The sequence below is a fragment of the Pleurodeles waltl genome, chromosome 4_2 (assembly GCF_031143425.1).
Source record: "Pleurodeles waltl isolate 20211129_DDA chromosome 4_2, aPleWal1.hap1.20221129, whole genome shotgun sequence".
Lineage (NCBI taxonomy): Eukaryota > Metazoa > Chordata > Amphibia > Caudata > Salamandridae > Pleurodeles > Pleurodeles waltl.
Window position 1 is genome coordinate 554,019,237 of NC_090443.1, and position 13,136 is coordinate 554,032,372.

Here is a 13,136-nt window from a genome sequence, read left to right on the forward strand (position 1 = left end):
TTTAGCAAGATATTTGGTTTTAAAATTATAGCTATGTTTTGATGCACAGTACAACAGAGACACTTGTGGTCATAGGTAAAGCTCTTGGACTGAAACGCAGTAGGTTGAGGGTTCGAATCCCCCTATCTCATGGTGGTGTGCCTGTTTACTTACTAGTGTTTTAAATGTTAAACATTCCTCATGATGGAATATTGAAGTCTTTTTCCCAGTAAAATCTTTGGGTTGCGGTTACCCCCCCTATAACCACCAACCACAGGACAGTCCATACAGTCAACCCCCACCACCCAAGGCGAAAGGCTGTGAGTGGCATGGGGTTAGGTGGTTATAAGGTGTTGGCCGCAGACCAGGCCCTGCAGCCAACCCCGTCACGCATAGCTGAATGCTGTGCGTGGCTGGGGGTTGGTTGCAGAGCCTATGGGCAAAGGCTGTGCGTGGAGCGGGGATGGGTGGTTCATTGACTGATGGGTTGGCCGAAGGCTGTGCATAGTTGGCTGGTCATAGTGGGTTGGCCATGGGCCCTGCAGTCAATCCCTGACGTGCATGGGCAAAGGCTGTGCATGGCGCTGGGATGAGTGGTAATAGGGGGTTGGCTGTGCATGACACAGGGTTGGGTGGTTATGGGGGACTGGCCACAGGCACTGTATCCAACTCCAGCTGTGCAAGGCCAAAGTCTGTGCGTTGCAGTGGTTGAATTAACGTATAGTAATTTAAATTACTTTACGTGAAAAAAAAACATAGAAATTCACTTAAAAAAAACTAAAGGTTACAGGGAAGTAATAAGTAGGAAATAGAATTTAAAAAAACATAGAAATTCACTTAAAAAAAACAAAGATTACAGGGACATTATAGTTAGGCTCACATTTTAAACGTACAAAACCATAGAAATTCACCTGTTAGAGTTACCTCAAGTAACTTTAACTCGTGACCGAAGGTAACTATAACTCTCACCCACGCCAAGCACTGCTAATTACCCAACATATTACAGCACTTATGACATCTTTAATAACATCATTGATGATATCAATGTAATATTTGCCGTACAATGTTTGACAAAAAGAACTGCACATGGCGAGGGCGACAGTTATAGTTACCTTGGGGCATGAGTTATAGTTACTTGAGATTACTCTAACTACAACAGGTAAATATCTATGGTTTTGTAGGTTTAAAATGTGAGATTATAACCTTCGTTTTTTTTTTAAAGTGAATTTCATTTAAAAAAAAATCTATTTCCTAACTATAACGTCCCTGTAACCTTTGTTTTTTTTCAGTGAAAAAAAATAATATATATATATATATATATATATATATATATATATATATATATATATTCTCACACACACACACATGGAAAATGTCACTTACCCAGTGTACATCTGTTCGTGGCATTGGACGCTGCAGATTCACATGCTGTGCACATCCCGCCATCTGGTGTTGGGCTCGGAGTGTTACAAGTTGTTTTTCTTCGAAGAAGTCTTTTCGAGTCACGAGATCGAGGGACTCCTCCCATTTCGGCTCCATTGCGTATGGGCGTCGACTCCATCTTAGATTGTTTTCCCCGCAGAGGGTGAGGTAGGAGTTGTGTATGCTAGTAATAGTGCCCATGCAATGGAGTGAATACGTATGTACATAATGTAGTTTAAAGTAATATATTCACAAATTTACAAATGTTCAAGATCAACTTCTAAACAGCTACAGGCTCCCGGGGAGGCGGGTGGGCGCATGTGCATCTGCAGCGACTAATGCCACGAACAGATGTACACTGGGTAAGTGACATTTTCCATTCGGTGGCATGTGTAGCTGCAGATACACATGCTGTGCATAGACTAGTAAGCAGTTATCTCCCCAAAAGCGGTGGTTCAGCCTGTAGGAGTTGAAGTTGTTTGAAACAATGTTCGTAGTAATGCTTGACCTACTGTGGCTTGTTGTGCTGTTAACACATCTACACAGTAGTGTTTGGAAAATGTATGAGGCGTAGACCATGTAGCTGCCTTACATATTTCGGTCATTGGAATATTTCCTAGAAAGGCCATGGTGGCACCTTTCTTTCTAGTTGAGTGTGCCTTTGGTGTAATAGGCAGTTCTCTTTTTGCTATATGATAACAGGTTTGAATGCACTTAACTATCCCCCAGCAATGCCTTGTTTAGAAATTGGATTTCCTGAATGAGGCTTTTGGAAAGCAATAAATAATTATTTTGTTTTCCGAATTAGTTTCGTTCTGTCAATGTAGTACATTAACGCTCTTTTGATGTCAAATGTATGTAGTGCTCTTCAGCTACAGAATCTGGCTGTGGGAAGAACACTGGTAATTTTACTGTTTGATTCAAGTGGAACGGTGATATGACTTTTGGTAAAAATTTAGGATTTGTCCGTAGAACTACTTTATGCTTGTGTATTTGAATAAATGGTTCTTGTATGGTAAATGCTTGAATCTCACTTACTCTTCTTAAAGATGTGATGGCAATTAAAAATGAAACTTTCCATGTTAAGTATTGCATTTCACAAGAGTGCATGGGCTCAAAAGGTGGACCCATGAGTCGTGTTAAGACAATGTTGAGGTTCCATGAAGGAACTGGTGGTGTTCTTGGTGGTATAATTCTCTTTAGGCCTTCCATAAACGCTTTTATGACTGGTATCCTAAACAGTGAAGTTGAGTGCGTAATTTGCAGGTAAGCTGAAATTGCGGGTAGATGTATCTTAATGGAAGAAAAAGCTAGCTTTGACTTTTGCAAATGTAGTAAGTATTTTACGATATCTTTAGCAGATGCCTGTAAGGGTTGAATTTGATTATTATGTCAGTAATAAACAAATCGTTTCCACTTATTTGCATAGCAATGTCTAGTGGTAGGTTTCCTAGCTTGTTTTATGACCTCCATACATTCCTGTGTAAGGTCTAAGTGTCCAAACTCTAGGACTTCAGGAGCCAAATTGCTAGATTCAGCGATGCTGGATTTGGGTGTCTGATCTGCTGTTTGTGTTGCGTTAACAGATCTGGTCTGTTTGGTAGTTTGACATGAGACACTACTGAGAGGTCTAGTAGTGTTGTGTACCAAGGTTGTCTTGCCCATGTTGGCGCTATTAGTATGAGTTTGAGTTTGTTTTGACTTAACTTGTTTACCAGATATGGAAGGAGTGGGAGAGGGGGGGAAAGCGTAAGCAAATATCCCTGCCCAACTCATCCATAACGCATTGCCCTGAGACTGATGTTGTGGGTACCTTGATGCGAAGTTTCGGCATTTTGCGTTTTCCTTTGTTGCAAATAGATCTATTTGTGGTGTTCCCCAACTCTGAAAGTAAGTTTTCAGTATATGGGGGTGTATCTCCCATTCGTGGATCTGTTGGTGATCCCGAGAGAGATTGTCTACTAACTGATTCTGAATTCCTGGAATAAATTGTGCTATTAGGCGAATGTGGTTGTGAATCGCCCAATGCCATATTCTCTGTGCCAGGAGACACAACTGTGTTGAGTGTGTCCCTCCCTGTTTGTTTAGGTAATACATCGTTGTCATGTTGTCTGTTTTGACAAGAATGTGTTTGTGGCTTATAATGGGTTGAAATGCTTTCAGCGCTAGAAATACTGCCAATAGTTCTAAGTGATTTATGTGAAACTGTTTTTGCTGACTGTCCTATTGTCCTTGGATGCTGTGTTGATTGAGGTGTGCTCCCCACCCTATCATGGAGGCATCTGTCGTTATTACATATTGTGGCACTGGGTCTTGGAAAGGCCGCCCTTGGTTTAAATTTATACTGTTCCACCATTGAAGCGAGGTGTATGTTTGGCGGTCTACCAACACCAGATCTAGAAGTTGACCCTGTGCCTGTGACCATTGTGATGCTAGGCACCGTTGTAAGGGCCGCATGTTCAACCTTGCGTTTGGGACAATGGCTATGCATGAGGACATCATGCCTAGGAGTTTCATCACCATTTTGACTTGTATTTTTTGTTTTGGATATATGGCCTGTATTACATTGTGAAATGCCTGAACCCTTTGTGGACTTGGAGTGGCAATCCCTTTTGCTGTGTTGATTGTCGCCCCTAAGTATTTCTGTGTTTGAGACGGCAGAAGGTGTGACTTTGTGTAGTTGATTGAGAAACCTAGTTTGTGGAGGGTTTCTATGACATACTTTGAGTGTTGTGAACACCGTTCTAGCGTGTTGGTTTTGATTAACCAATCGTCTAGGTACGGGAACACATGTATTTGCTGCCTTCTGATATGTGCAGCTACGACTGCCAGGCACTTTGTAAAAACTCTTGGCGCAGTTGTTATTCCGAATGGCAACACCTTGAATTGGTAATGTACCCCTTGGAATACAAACCTTAAGTACTTTCTGTGTGAAGGATGTATCGGTATATGGAAATATGCATCCTTTAGGTCTAGTGTTGTCATGTAGTGTTGTTGTTTGAGCAGTGGGATTACGTCCTTTAATGTCACCATGTGAAAGTGATCTGATTTGATGTAGGTATTTAATGTTCTGAGATCTAATATAGGTCTCAGACTCTTGTCTTTTTTGGGTATGAGAAAGTACAGAGAGTAAACTCCTGTTCCTTTCTGTTGGTTTGGTACTAATTCTATTGCTTCTTTCTGTAGCAATGCCTGAACTTCTAGTCCTAGAAGATCTATATGTTGTTTTGACATATTGTGTGTTTTCGGTGGGACGTTTGGAGGGAATTTGAGAAATTCTATGCAATAACCATGCTGGATAATTGCCAGTACCCAAGTGTCTGTTGTTATCTCCTCCCAATGTTTGTAAAATTTGCTTAGTCTCCCCCCCACAGGTGTTATGTGTTGGGGATGTGTGACTTGGAAGTCACTGCTTGTTTTGAGGAGTTTTGGGGCTTTGGAACTTCCCTCTACTTTTGGGGAACTGTCCCCCTCTATATTGTCCCCGAAAACTTCCCCGCAGATATTGGCTCTGATAAGTGGGCCTTGTTTGTGAGGTCGTGGGTTCTGTGCTTTGCCCTCGAAACCCCCCTCGAAACTGTGTTTTTCGAAATGTGTCTCTGCTCTGTGGGGAGTAGAGTGCACCATGGCTTTGGCCGTATCAGTGTCTTTCTTAAGTTTTTCGATAGCAGTGTCCACCTCCGGCCCAAACAACTGCTGTCCGTTAAATGGCATATTCAGCACAGCTTGCTGTATTTCTGGTTTAAATCCTGATGTACGCAGCCATGCATGTCTCCTTATTGTCACTGCTGTGTTGACAGTTCTAGCAGCTGTGTCTGCTGCATCCATTGCTGACCGTATCTGATTGTTGGAGATACTCTGTCCTTCTTCTACTACTTGCTGTGCTCTCTTCTGGAACTCCTTGGGCAAATGTTCTATAAAGTGTTGCATTTCGTACCAATGAGCCCTATCGTATCTGGCCAACAAAGCCTGTGAGTTTGCAATACGTCACTGGTTTACTGCCTGTGCCGCCACCCTTTTGCCTGCTGCGTCGAATTTTCGACTTTCTTTATCTGGAGGTGGTGCATCTCCTGAAGTATGTGAGTTTGCTCTCTTGCGAGCTGCCCCTACTACAACTGAGTCTGGTGTTAGCTGTTGTGTGATGTACACGGGGTCTGTTGGTGGCGGTTTATATTTTTTCTCCACTCTTGGAGTAATGGCCCTTCCTTTTACAGGCTCCTCAAACACTTGTTTGGAGTGTTTTAGCATTCCGGGTAGCATGGGAAGACACTGGTACTGGCTGTGTGTGGACGACAATGTATTAAATAGAAAGTCGTCTTCAATGGGCTCTGAATGCAGGCTGACATTATGAAATGCCGCTGCCCTCGACACCACCTGTGCGTAGGCTGTACTATCTTCTGGTGGCGACGGTCTAGCTGGATAACAGTCAGGACTATTATCTGACACTGGGACATCATAAAGGTCCCACGCGTCGGGGTCATCTTGACTCATCCCTGTATGAGTCGGGGATTGCATCATAGGTGGAGTGGCTGCCTGTGATGTTTGCGGCAATCATTGTGGAGACGGTGGCGGGCTTACTTGTTTAGCCACCTTTGCCTGTGGCTGCTTGCCTTTCTCCTGGAAGGCAAGTTTGTGTTTCATTCTAATAGGAGGGAGAGTGCTGATCTTCCCTGTTTCTTTTGGGGTGTAGTCTGGCTCCATTGTCTCTAATTCCTGTCCAAATCTATGTATTTTCATTTGTGAGGACAGTCCTTGTTCCTCTGTGTAGGAACTTGATTTCGGTTCCGAGGCCGGATGTTTCGGTATCGAAACCTTTTCGGCTACTTTTTTCGGTTCCGACAAAACCTTTTTTATTTTCGGCGTCGTTGTCTCTCGGTGCCGAACTTGCTCGGAGCCGCTATCTCGGGCCCGAGATTGCTGTGTGGCGGTATCTCGACCGGAGTCGGATGACTTCGACACAAGTGTGCCCTTTTTCGGTGCCGATGATCGGTCACCTATTTTTCGGGTTAAGCCATGGCCTGTTGGCGGTGGCGTCCCCTGGGCTTTTGTGGTCTTCTCGTGAGTTTTATGTTTCGACGTCTTACTCACGGTTTTCGACGTTTCTTCGGTATCGATCTCATCCGAGTCCGATTCCTGGATGGAGAAGGTTTCTTCTTCTTCCTCGAAACGCCCTTGTCCTGTCGGCGCAGACGCCATCTGCAGTCTTCTTGCTCTTCGGTCTCTTAGTGTCTTCCTGGACCGAAACGCTCGACAGGCTTCACAAGTATCTTCCTTGTGTTCTGGCGACAAACACAAGTTACAGACCAGATGCTGATCTGTATATGGATACTTGTTATGGCATTTTGGGCAGAAGCCGAATGGGGTCCGTTCCATCAGCCTTGAAGAGACACGTGGCCGGGCCGACCAGGACCCGACGGGGGATCGAAAAAACCCCGAAGGGCCACCGGAGCTCTTCAGAAGTCGGTGTCGATCTGTTATAACTAACCCAATAACGAACGCAAACAATACCGACGATTTTTCTGAGATTCTTACTAACTTTCCGAACCGAAACCCGGAGCGAAAAGGAACACGTCCGAACCCGATGGCGGAAAAAAAACAATCTAGGATGGAGTCGACGCCCATGTGCAATGGAGCCGAAATGGGAGGAGTCCCTCGATCTCGTGACTCGAAAAGACTTCTTCGAAGAAAAACAACTTGTAACACTCCGAGCACAACACCAGATGCTGGGATGTGCACAGCATGTGTATCTGCAGCTACACATGCCATCGAACACATATATATATATATATATATATATATATATATATATATATATATTCACTGAAATAAAACAAAGGTTAAGGGACATTATAGTTAGGTTCTGAATTTACTTGTACAAAACCATAGAAATTCAACAGTCTGCAATCCTGTGTCTTTTCACACTCTGGAAAAAGATTTTAAAAATGCGGTTTCAGAGACGAGAGGCAGCCCTGGATTTCAGTAACCAATCTGACGTCTTGGAAATATTCAAAATGTGAGGTATCTGCTTTTAGCAGTCTCTATCAAAATGTCTCAGCATGTCTAAGGCCTCAGAATCGAATTCAAAGAGTTCATCATCCAGGTGACTCTTTAGGCCCTAGGCAGATGCTGTGACAAGCATTCCTCCTCATAGCAGGTTCAAAGCTCCTCTTTTGTATGTCTGCCAACTAATAGGATTAGGGTGGCACTGGTAAGTGTTACCAAATGCAAGAGACATAGTGAAAAATGTCCTCAGAAAACAAGACATGGTTGTGGTATGGAGGCAAAAAGTTTATTAGTGTCCAGGTCAGAGCCATCCTAAAAATATCCAACATGGCCTGTCGAAAGGTGTCAAAAATGGACAGGGTCAGCGTATGGAAGTTTTTCAGAACCAGAACTGGCACGGACAGTGAGGAAGAGAACAGAATCAGGGAACAATGCTGGCCAGTCTCTGAATGATCCCGGAAGCTGGATCGTTTCGTGGAAGAAGAAGGTAATTTTTCCTTCCTTTAGGGCTTCTTTGTGTTTTCTGCAGGACAATCCCTTGAGGGATCGCTACTGTTCACTTTCCAAAAATAACTTGGCTTCCTGCTCCCTGATAGTGTTAAGGTCCCTGGGTGAAAACAGTTAACAGCTCAAGGGATTGTGGTTAGATCTTAAACACCACAATCAATTGTCATGTGGACCCATTAAGGACATCTTTGTGTTAAAATTGTGGAGACATCTGAGCTAGTAGCTGGTAAATTTGGGGAGAAATTATGTTGATAAAAGCCACATACGCTTTCAGACCTGCATCGATGACACATGGAAGAACAGGAACAGACACCACAGCATCTGAGAACACCATATTGGATGCCATCACATCTGGGAGAGATGGAGCCACAACTGGAGACATGTAATGCCACCTGAAGAACTGTTGCTGGGGAAAACGTTTTCCAGAACCAGTCTGGCCTTTAGAGAACATTCCTAAGTTGTGGAATCTATAGGAACCAGAAGTGCTGTTTGTGCTATATAGGAGTTTAGTCAGACAAAGGATCAAGGTCTAGAGACCTCTGAGGCCACATATAAAGGGTTTGGCTTAGCTGGAGAAATACCATAAACCCGTTGTCCTACCACCATGCTGTTCTCCTGCTGTACATATAATCAGGGAGAGAGGGTACCATTGGTTTATCTTTGAGCAAGTCTATGCTAGCTCTGTCAATGGTAATCTATGACCCAGTAGTCTGTGACAGGACTGATACATAAGTTCTGCTATTTTGCCCTAATAAGAGCTGGGTAACTGCCACTCATTTTCCCCGCCCGCCACAACAGAAGGCATAATGTACAGAAGCAGGGAAACGGGTAAATGGCCTCCAAGTGCATGAAACAAAACTCTTGGCAAGTCAAGGCTGTTTACTTTTATTTCAGAGAAAACATACTCCTGCTTTGGAAGTTTGTTTTCTCTGAACACATCAGTTTGTAAGGTAGGGATTTCAGACATGGTGCCTGCTCAGCAAACCATCAATTAATTGAGGAAAGCCACTATGACAGTGGCTGCACTCACAGCATACACATCTGTGCAAGGTAGGTGGGACATCTCTAAACAAAATGACTGGTCCTCCACCAAGATGGTGGAAGTTATGAGCTTCACTGTCCTGCTGGATAGGACAACGGTCTACCAAGGTCAAGACACCCAAAAGATTTAAGATTTCTAGAGATTTTCTGTCTTCATTCCTCTCACCTGTATATAACATTTCCTTCCAGTGGAGTCCAGGCTCATGCTTGCCTCTTCAATAGTGTGATTATTTTGGTGTTTTGAAACTTGTGATTCCTTGGCAGGAGTGTCAAAATGTGAACTTTGGGGATGCCTGACAGGAGCGCTATCCTGGAAATGTAAATACTGTGAATGTTCGGAAGGAGAGTTATCATGATGATGTGAAACATCGGGAGGACTGGAAGGACAGATATCCTGCTGATATGTTTCCTGTAGATGCCTGGCAGGAGAGCAATCATGCCACTGGGAACCCTGGGAATGCCTCTCGGGAAAGCATGCCTGCAGCTGAGAATCGTGTGGTTGCTGAGCAGAAGAGACATTCTGTAGATGCAAATCCGGTAGATGAGTGGCAGAAGAGCTTGCCTGCTGCTGTGAACCATGAATATGTTTCACATGAGAACCCTGTTGCAGATCTGAGTCCTGTGGATGTTTAGTAGGCAATCCTGCCTGATCCTGGGAACCATGCGTCTGGTTGGTTATATTTTTTTCCTCTTGGTGAGGCCTAGATGGGTGACCGGAAGATGAGGCATGACAGTAACGTGGTGAGCCTTGTGGCTGCTTCTGAGATTCCTGCAGATGCTGAGTGGGGTCGGTAACCTGGCTCTGTAAAGCCTGTGAAGAATTTGAAACAATGGCCTCATCTGCTGACTGTTTAGAAGCAGGTGTCAAATACAACTTGGCTGGATTCAGTGCTCTAAAGCCCTGTAAGAGAAAAAAATAAGATCAGGACACAAAACATGACAGGATCTCATATATGAAATAATATAAGTTACAAAACAGATGTACACAAAAAATGAGCAAAGGGCAAAAGAAAAATGAAGACAAACTTGAGAAAGCGAGAAAGGCGTGAGGGACAGCAGAAGGATATAAAAGGATAAAAAGAGGGAAGGAAAAGTGAAAATGACCAAGAAAGCTACAAAGATTTTCTTTTAAAAATGGAGTCAGAGTGAGAAGAGTGCAGAAGTTAGTGAAGGAAAAGGTACACAAGGAAGAGACAGAGGCGACAAGGAAGATGAGAAAGCAACAGCACATAAATCAGTGGGCATATATTCCACACGGAACAATAATCCAAGAATGATCGTGGAATGAGAGAGAGAGGCATACCACATATAAGACTAATCATTAATGAAACAAAAAAATATACCTCATGAGGAAAACATGGAAGATCATGAATCAAACAAAAACAGAAAAATATACAGAAGGCAAACACCAGAGTTCAGGAAATGAGCAATAGAAAAGAACTTGGTAAGAAACAATACAGAAGACAGACCAAGAACTAAATGCAGGAGAATAGCAAGTAGGATATAGCGAAGATTAAATACAAAAGAGGAGTAGGAAGCAGACAGAAACAACAGAGATAGTAGAAATTAAGAGGTACCTAAGTAATTACTGCAAAAGGGATACCCATACATAAACCAGAGAATAAAAACAGAGAAATGAAACCAAGTAGCAAATTAAATGGAGAGAGTCTAATTAAGGACAGAATGAGAAACAGAAAATATACAGACTATGAAAAATAAAATCTAGCAGCCTGACATTTATTTTAACTTGGGAACCAGTGAAGAAACATATAATCTAATAAACTGACAGCAACCTCACCTCAGAATACTATGTTAATATGGTGTTACTTATTGTATTTATAGGCTGTGCATGATCTTCATCTCCAACCTGGGCCAGATACCCTACTGATGACTGTGAGTGGATTTTAAAATTATGCTGACAAAATACAATGTAAAATATGTATGGTATATACAGGAGAAATGCATATAAACCACGAAGACTAAAACAAATGAATCTGAACAGAATGGATTATACTTTGTTCTGATAAACCATGTGACCGTAGCAGTCAACAAACTGTGCCTCACTGAGAAGAATGAAGCATCATATTTCCCTTTTATGCCCCAGGGCATAGAATGATGTATGACTATATCACTCAATCTCTCTCTTTCCCTCTCTCTCTCTCATTTTCAGGGCCTACAAGCCTGTCTGCAACCATCCTCACACCCAACGTTGCCACTGAGCCAGGGATGCTGCCGGTTCAGTTTCACAGTGGCAAAAACGGAACTTAACATTTCTCTGACTCTCCCTTAAGCACTCTTAGAACTTTCTGCTTAACTCTACTCCCACCATCCTTCGTGTTTTTTGCTTTTAACACCTGCCTCCACGTCCCTGAGCTACTTCTCTCAAAATGCCTTAGTATGTGACTGAGCTTAGGTCAAATATTTGTAATTCCACACAGGGCACTTCTACCAATAAGCTGATACCTTCTACCTTGAAAAAGAAACGAATGGTGCAGATAGGATTCTACATAATAGAAACTTGTGTATGCTTGCTCTTTGGTGAAGCACAATAAGGAGGCTAGAAATCGTCACCTTGAACACTGTCTAGACAGCTTTTATAATCGAGACTTGGTTGAAGGAAGATTCTACCCCAATATTTCTCTAGCAATACCCGGAGGCCGTCAAAAATAACCAAAGTTAAAGTTACTTACCTTCGGTAACGAAATATCTGGTAGAGATATATTCTAGTTGCAGATACCTTACCTTAGAGTTTCCCCAAGGCGTCCGACTGGATCTGGAGATTTTTCTTCGAGCAATACCCTTGCGCATCGGTAGGTGGCGCCAGTCAACTCCGCGGGCGTCGTTGGCATCGTAGTCACCGTGATGACGTCGGGAGTTGTATATAGATGCCGCCTTTGCTCAGTGACGTCAGTTTTTTTTTATAACTTTCCCTGCCAATGCACAGAGCCAGTAAGAACACTGAGATTGGTGCGCCAGAGCTAAGGACCTAAAAGGGGAATCCCTGTCCCTAGAAATCAGTTCGCAAGCAGGGAGGATGGGTGGGCGGTAAGGAATCTGCAATTAGAATATGTCTCTGCCAGAAACTTTGTTACTGAAGGTTAGTAACTTGTACATCTGATAGAGACTTCTAGCTGCAGATTCCTTACCTTAGAATAGACACCCCAGCAATGCCATCCTCGGTGGTGGGCTGCGAACCAAGATCATACTAGGAAGTCCTGCAGGACCGAATGACCAAAGTAGCCGTCCCGATGGACCTGACTGTCCAAACAGTAGTATTTAGTAAACGTGTGCAGGGACGCCCACGTAGCTGCCTGGCAGATATCCAGGTTAGGAACTCTGCACGCTAACGCAGTGGAAGCAGCAGTTAGTCTGGTGGAATGAGCACGCAAGCCCTCAGGAGGTCACTTCTCGGCCAAAGTGCAGCACATTTTGATGCAAAGAAGCAACCATTGAGCGATGGCATGCTTTTGCACCGCCTTCCCTTTTTTCGCACCCACATACCCAACAAAGAGTTGATTGTCCACCCAGAAATCTTTAGTATGATTGAGGTAGGACGCCAATGCTCTTTTTGGGTCCAGACGGTGGAGTCTCTCCTCCTCATGGGAAGGGTATAGGGGTGCGTAGAAAGTAGGAAGAGTGATAGACTGGCCTACATGAAAGGTGTAACCACCTTAGGAAGGAAGGAAGCCTGATGCACAATACTACTGTGTTAGGGTGTACAGACAAGTATGGAGGTTTTGAGGAAAGGGCCTGAAGTTCATTCACCCTGCGAGCAGAGGTGAGAGCAACAAGAAAGACAGTTTTGAAGGTGAGGAGCCGCAAGGGACAACTATGCATTGGCTCAAAAGGAGTACACATCAAATAAGTAAGGACAAGATTGAGGTCCCACTGAGGCATGATAAATGGAGTGGGAGGAGATAAATGGAGTGGGAGGAAATAAATGGGTGAGGCCTTTTAGGAATCTACTCACAATAGGAGATTTAAAAAGTGAGGGCTGATAAGGTAACCTGAGGAAGGCCAAAATGGCAAACAAATACCCTTTAAGGGTGCCCAAAGCAGAACCCTGCTGGGCCAAAGAAAGAATGAACACAAGAACCTTGGATAGAGAAGCAGAAAGGGAATCAACAGATTTGTTAGTACACCATGACACAAATTTATTCCAACAACAGGCGTATAGTTTTGGT

The 13,136-nt window shown here is 43.5% G+C and overlaps 1 protein-coding gene across 3 annotated transcripts in view; it reads right to left on the reverse strand.

Annotated features, from left to right (window-relative positions):
- Positions 1 to 13,136, reverse strand: part of TDRD5 (tudor domain containing 5) — a 1,060,335-nt gene that overhangs the window by 246,106 nt on the left and 801,093 nt on the right. For all 3 annotated transcript variants that reach the window (XM_069232097.1, XM_069232096.1, XM_069232098.1), the window contains exon 13: positions 9,119 to 9,853. In XM_069232097.1, the coding sequence (XP_069088198.1) occupies positions 9,119 to 9,853 (735 nt within the window). The remainder of the gene's footprint in view (positions 1 to 9,118; positions 9,854 to 13,136) is intronic.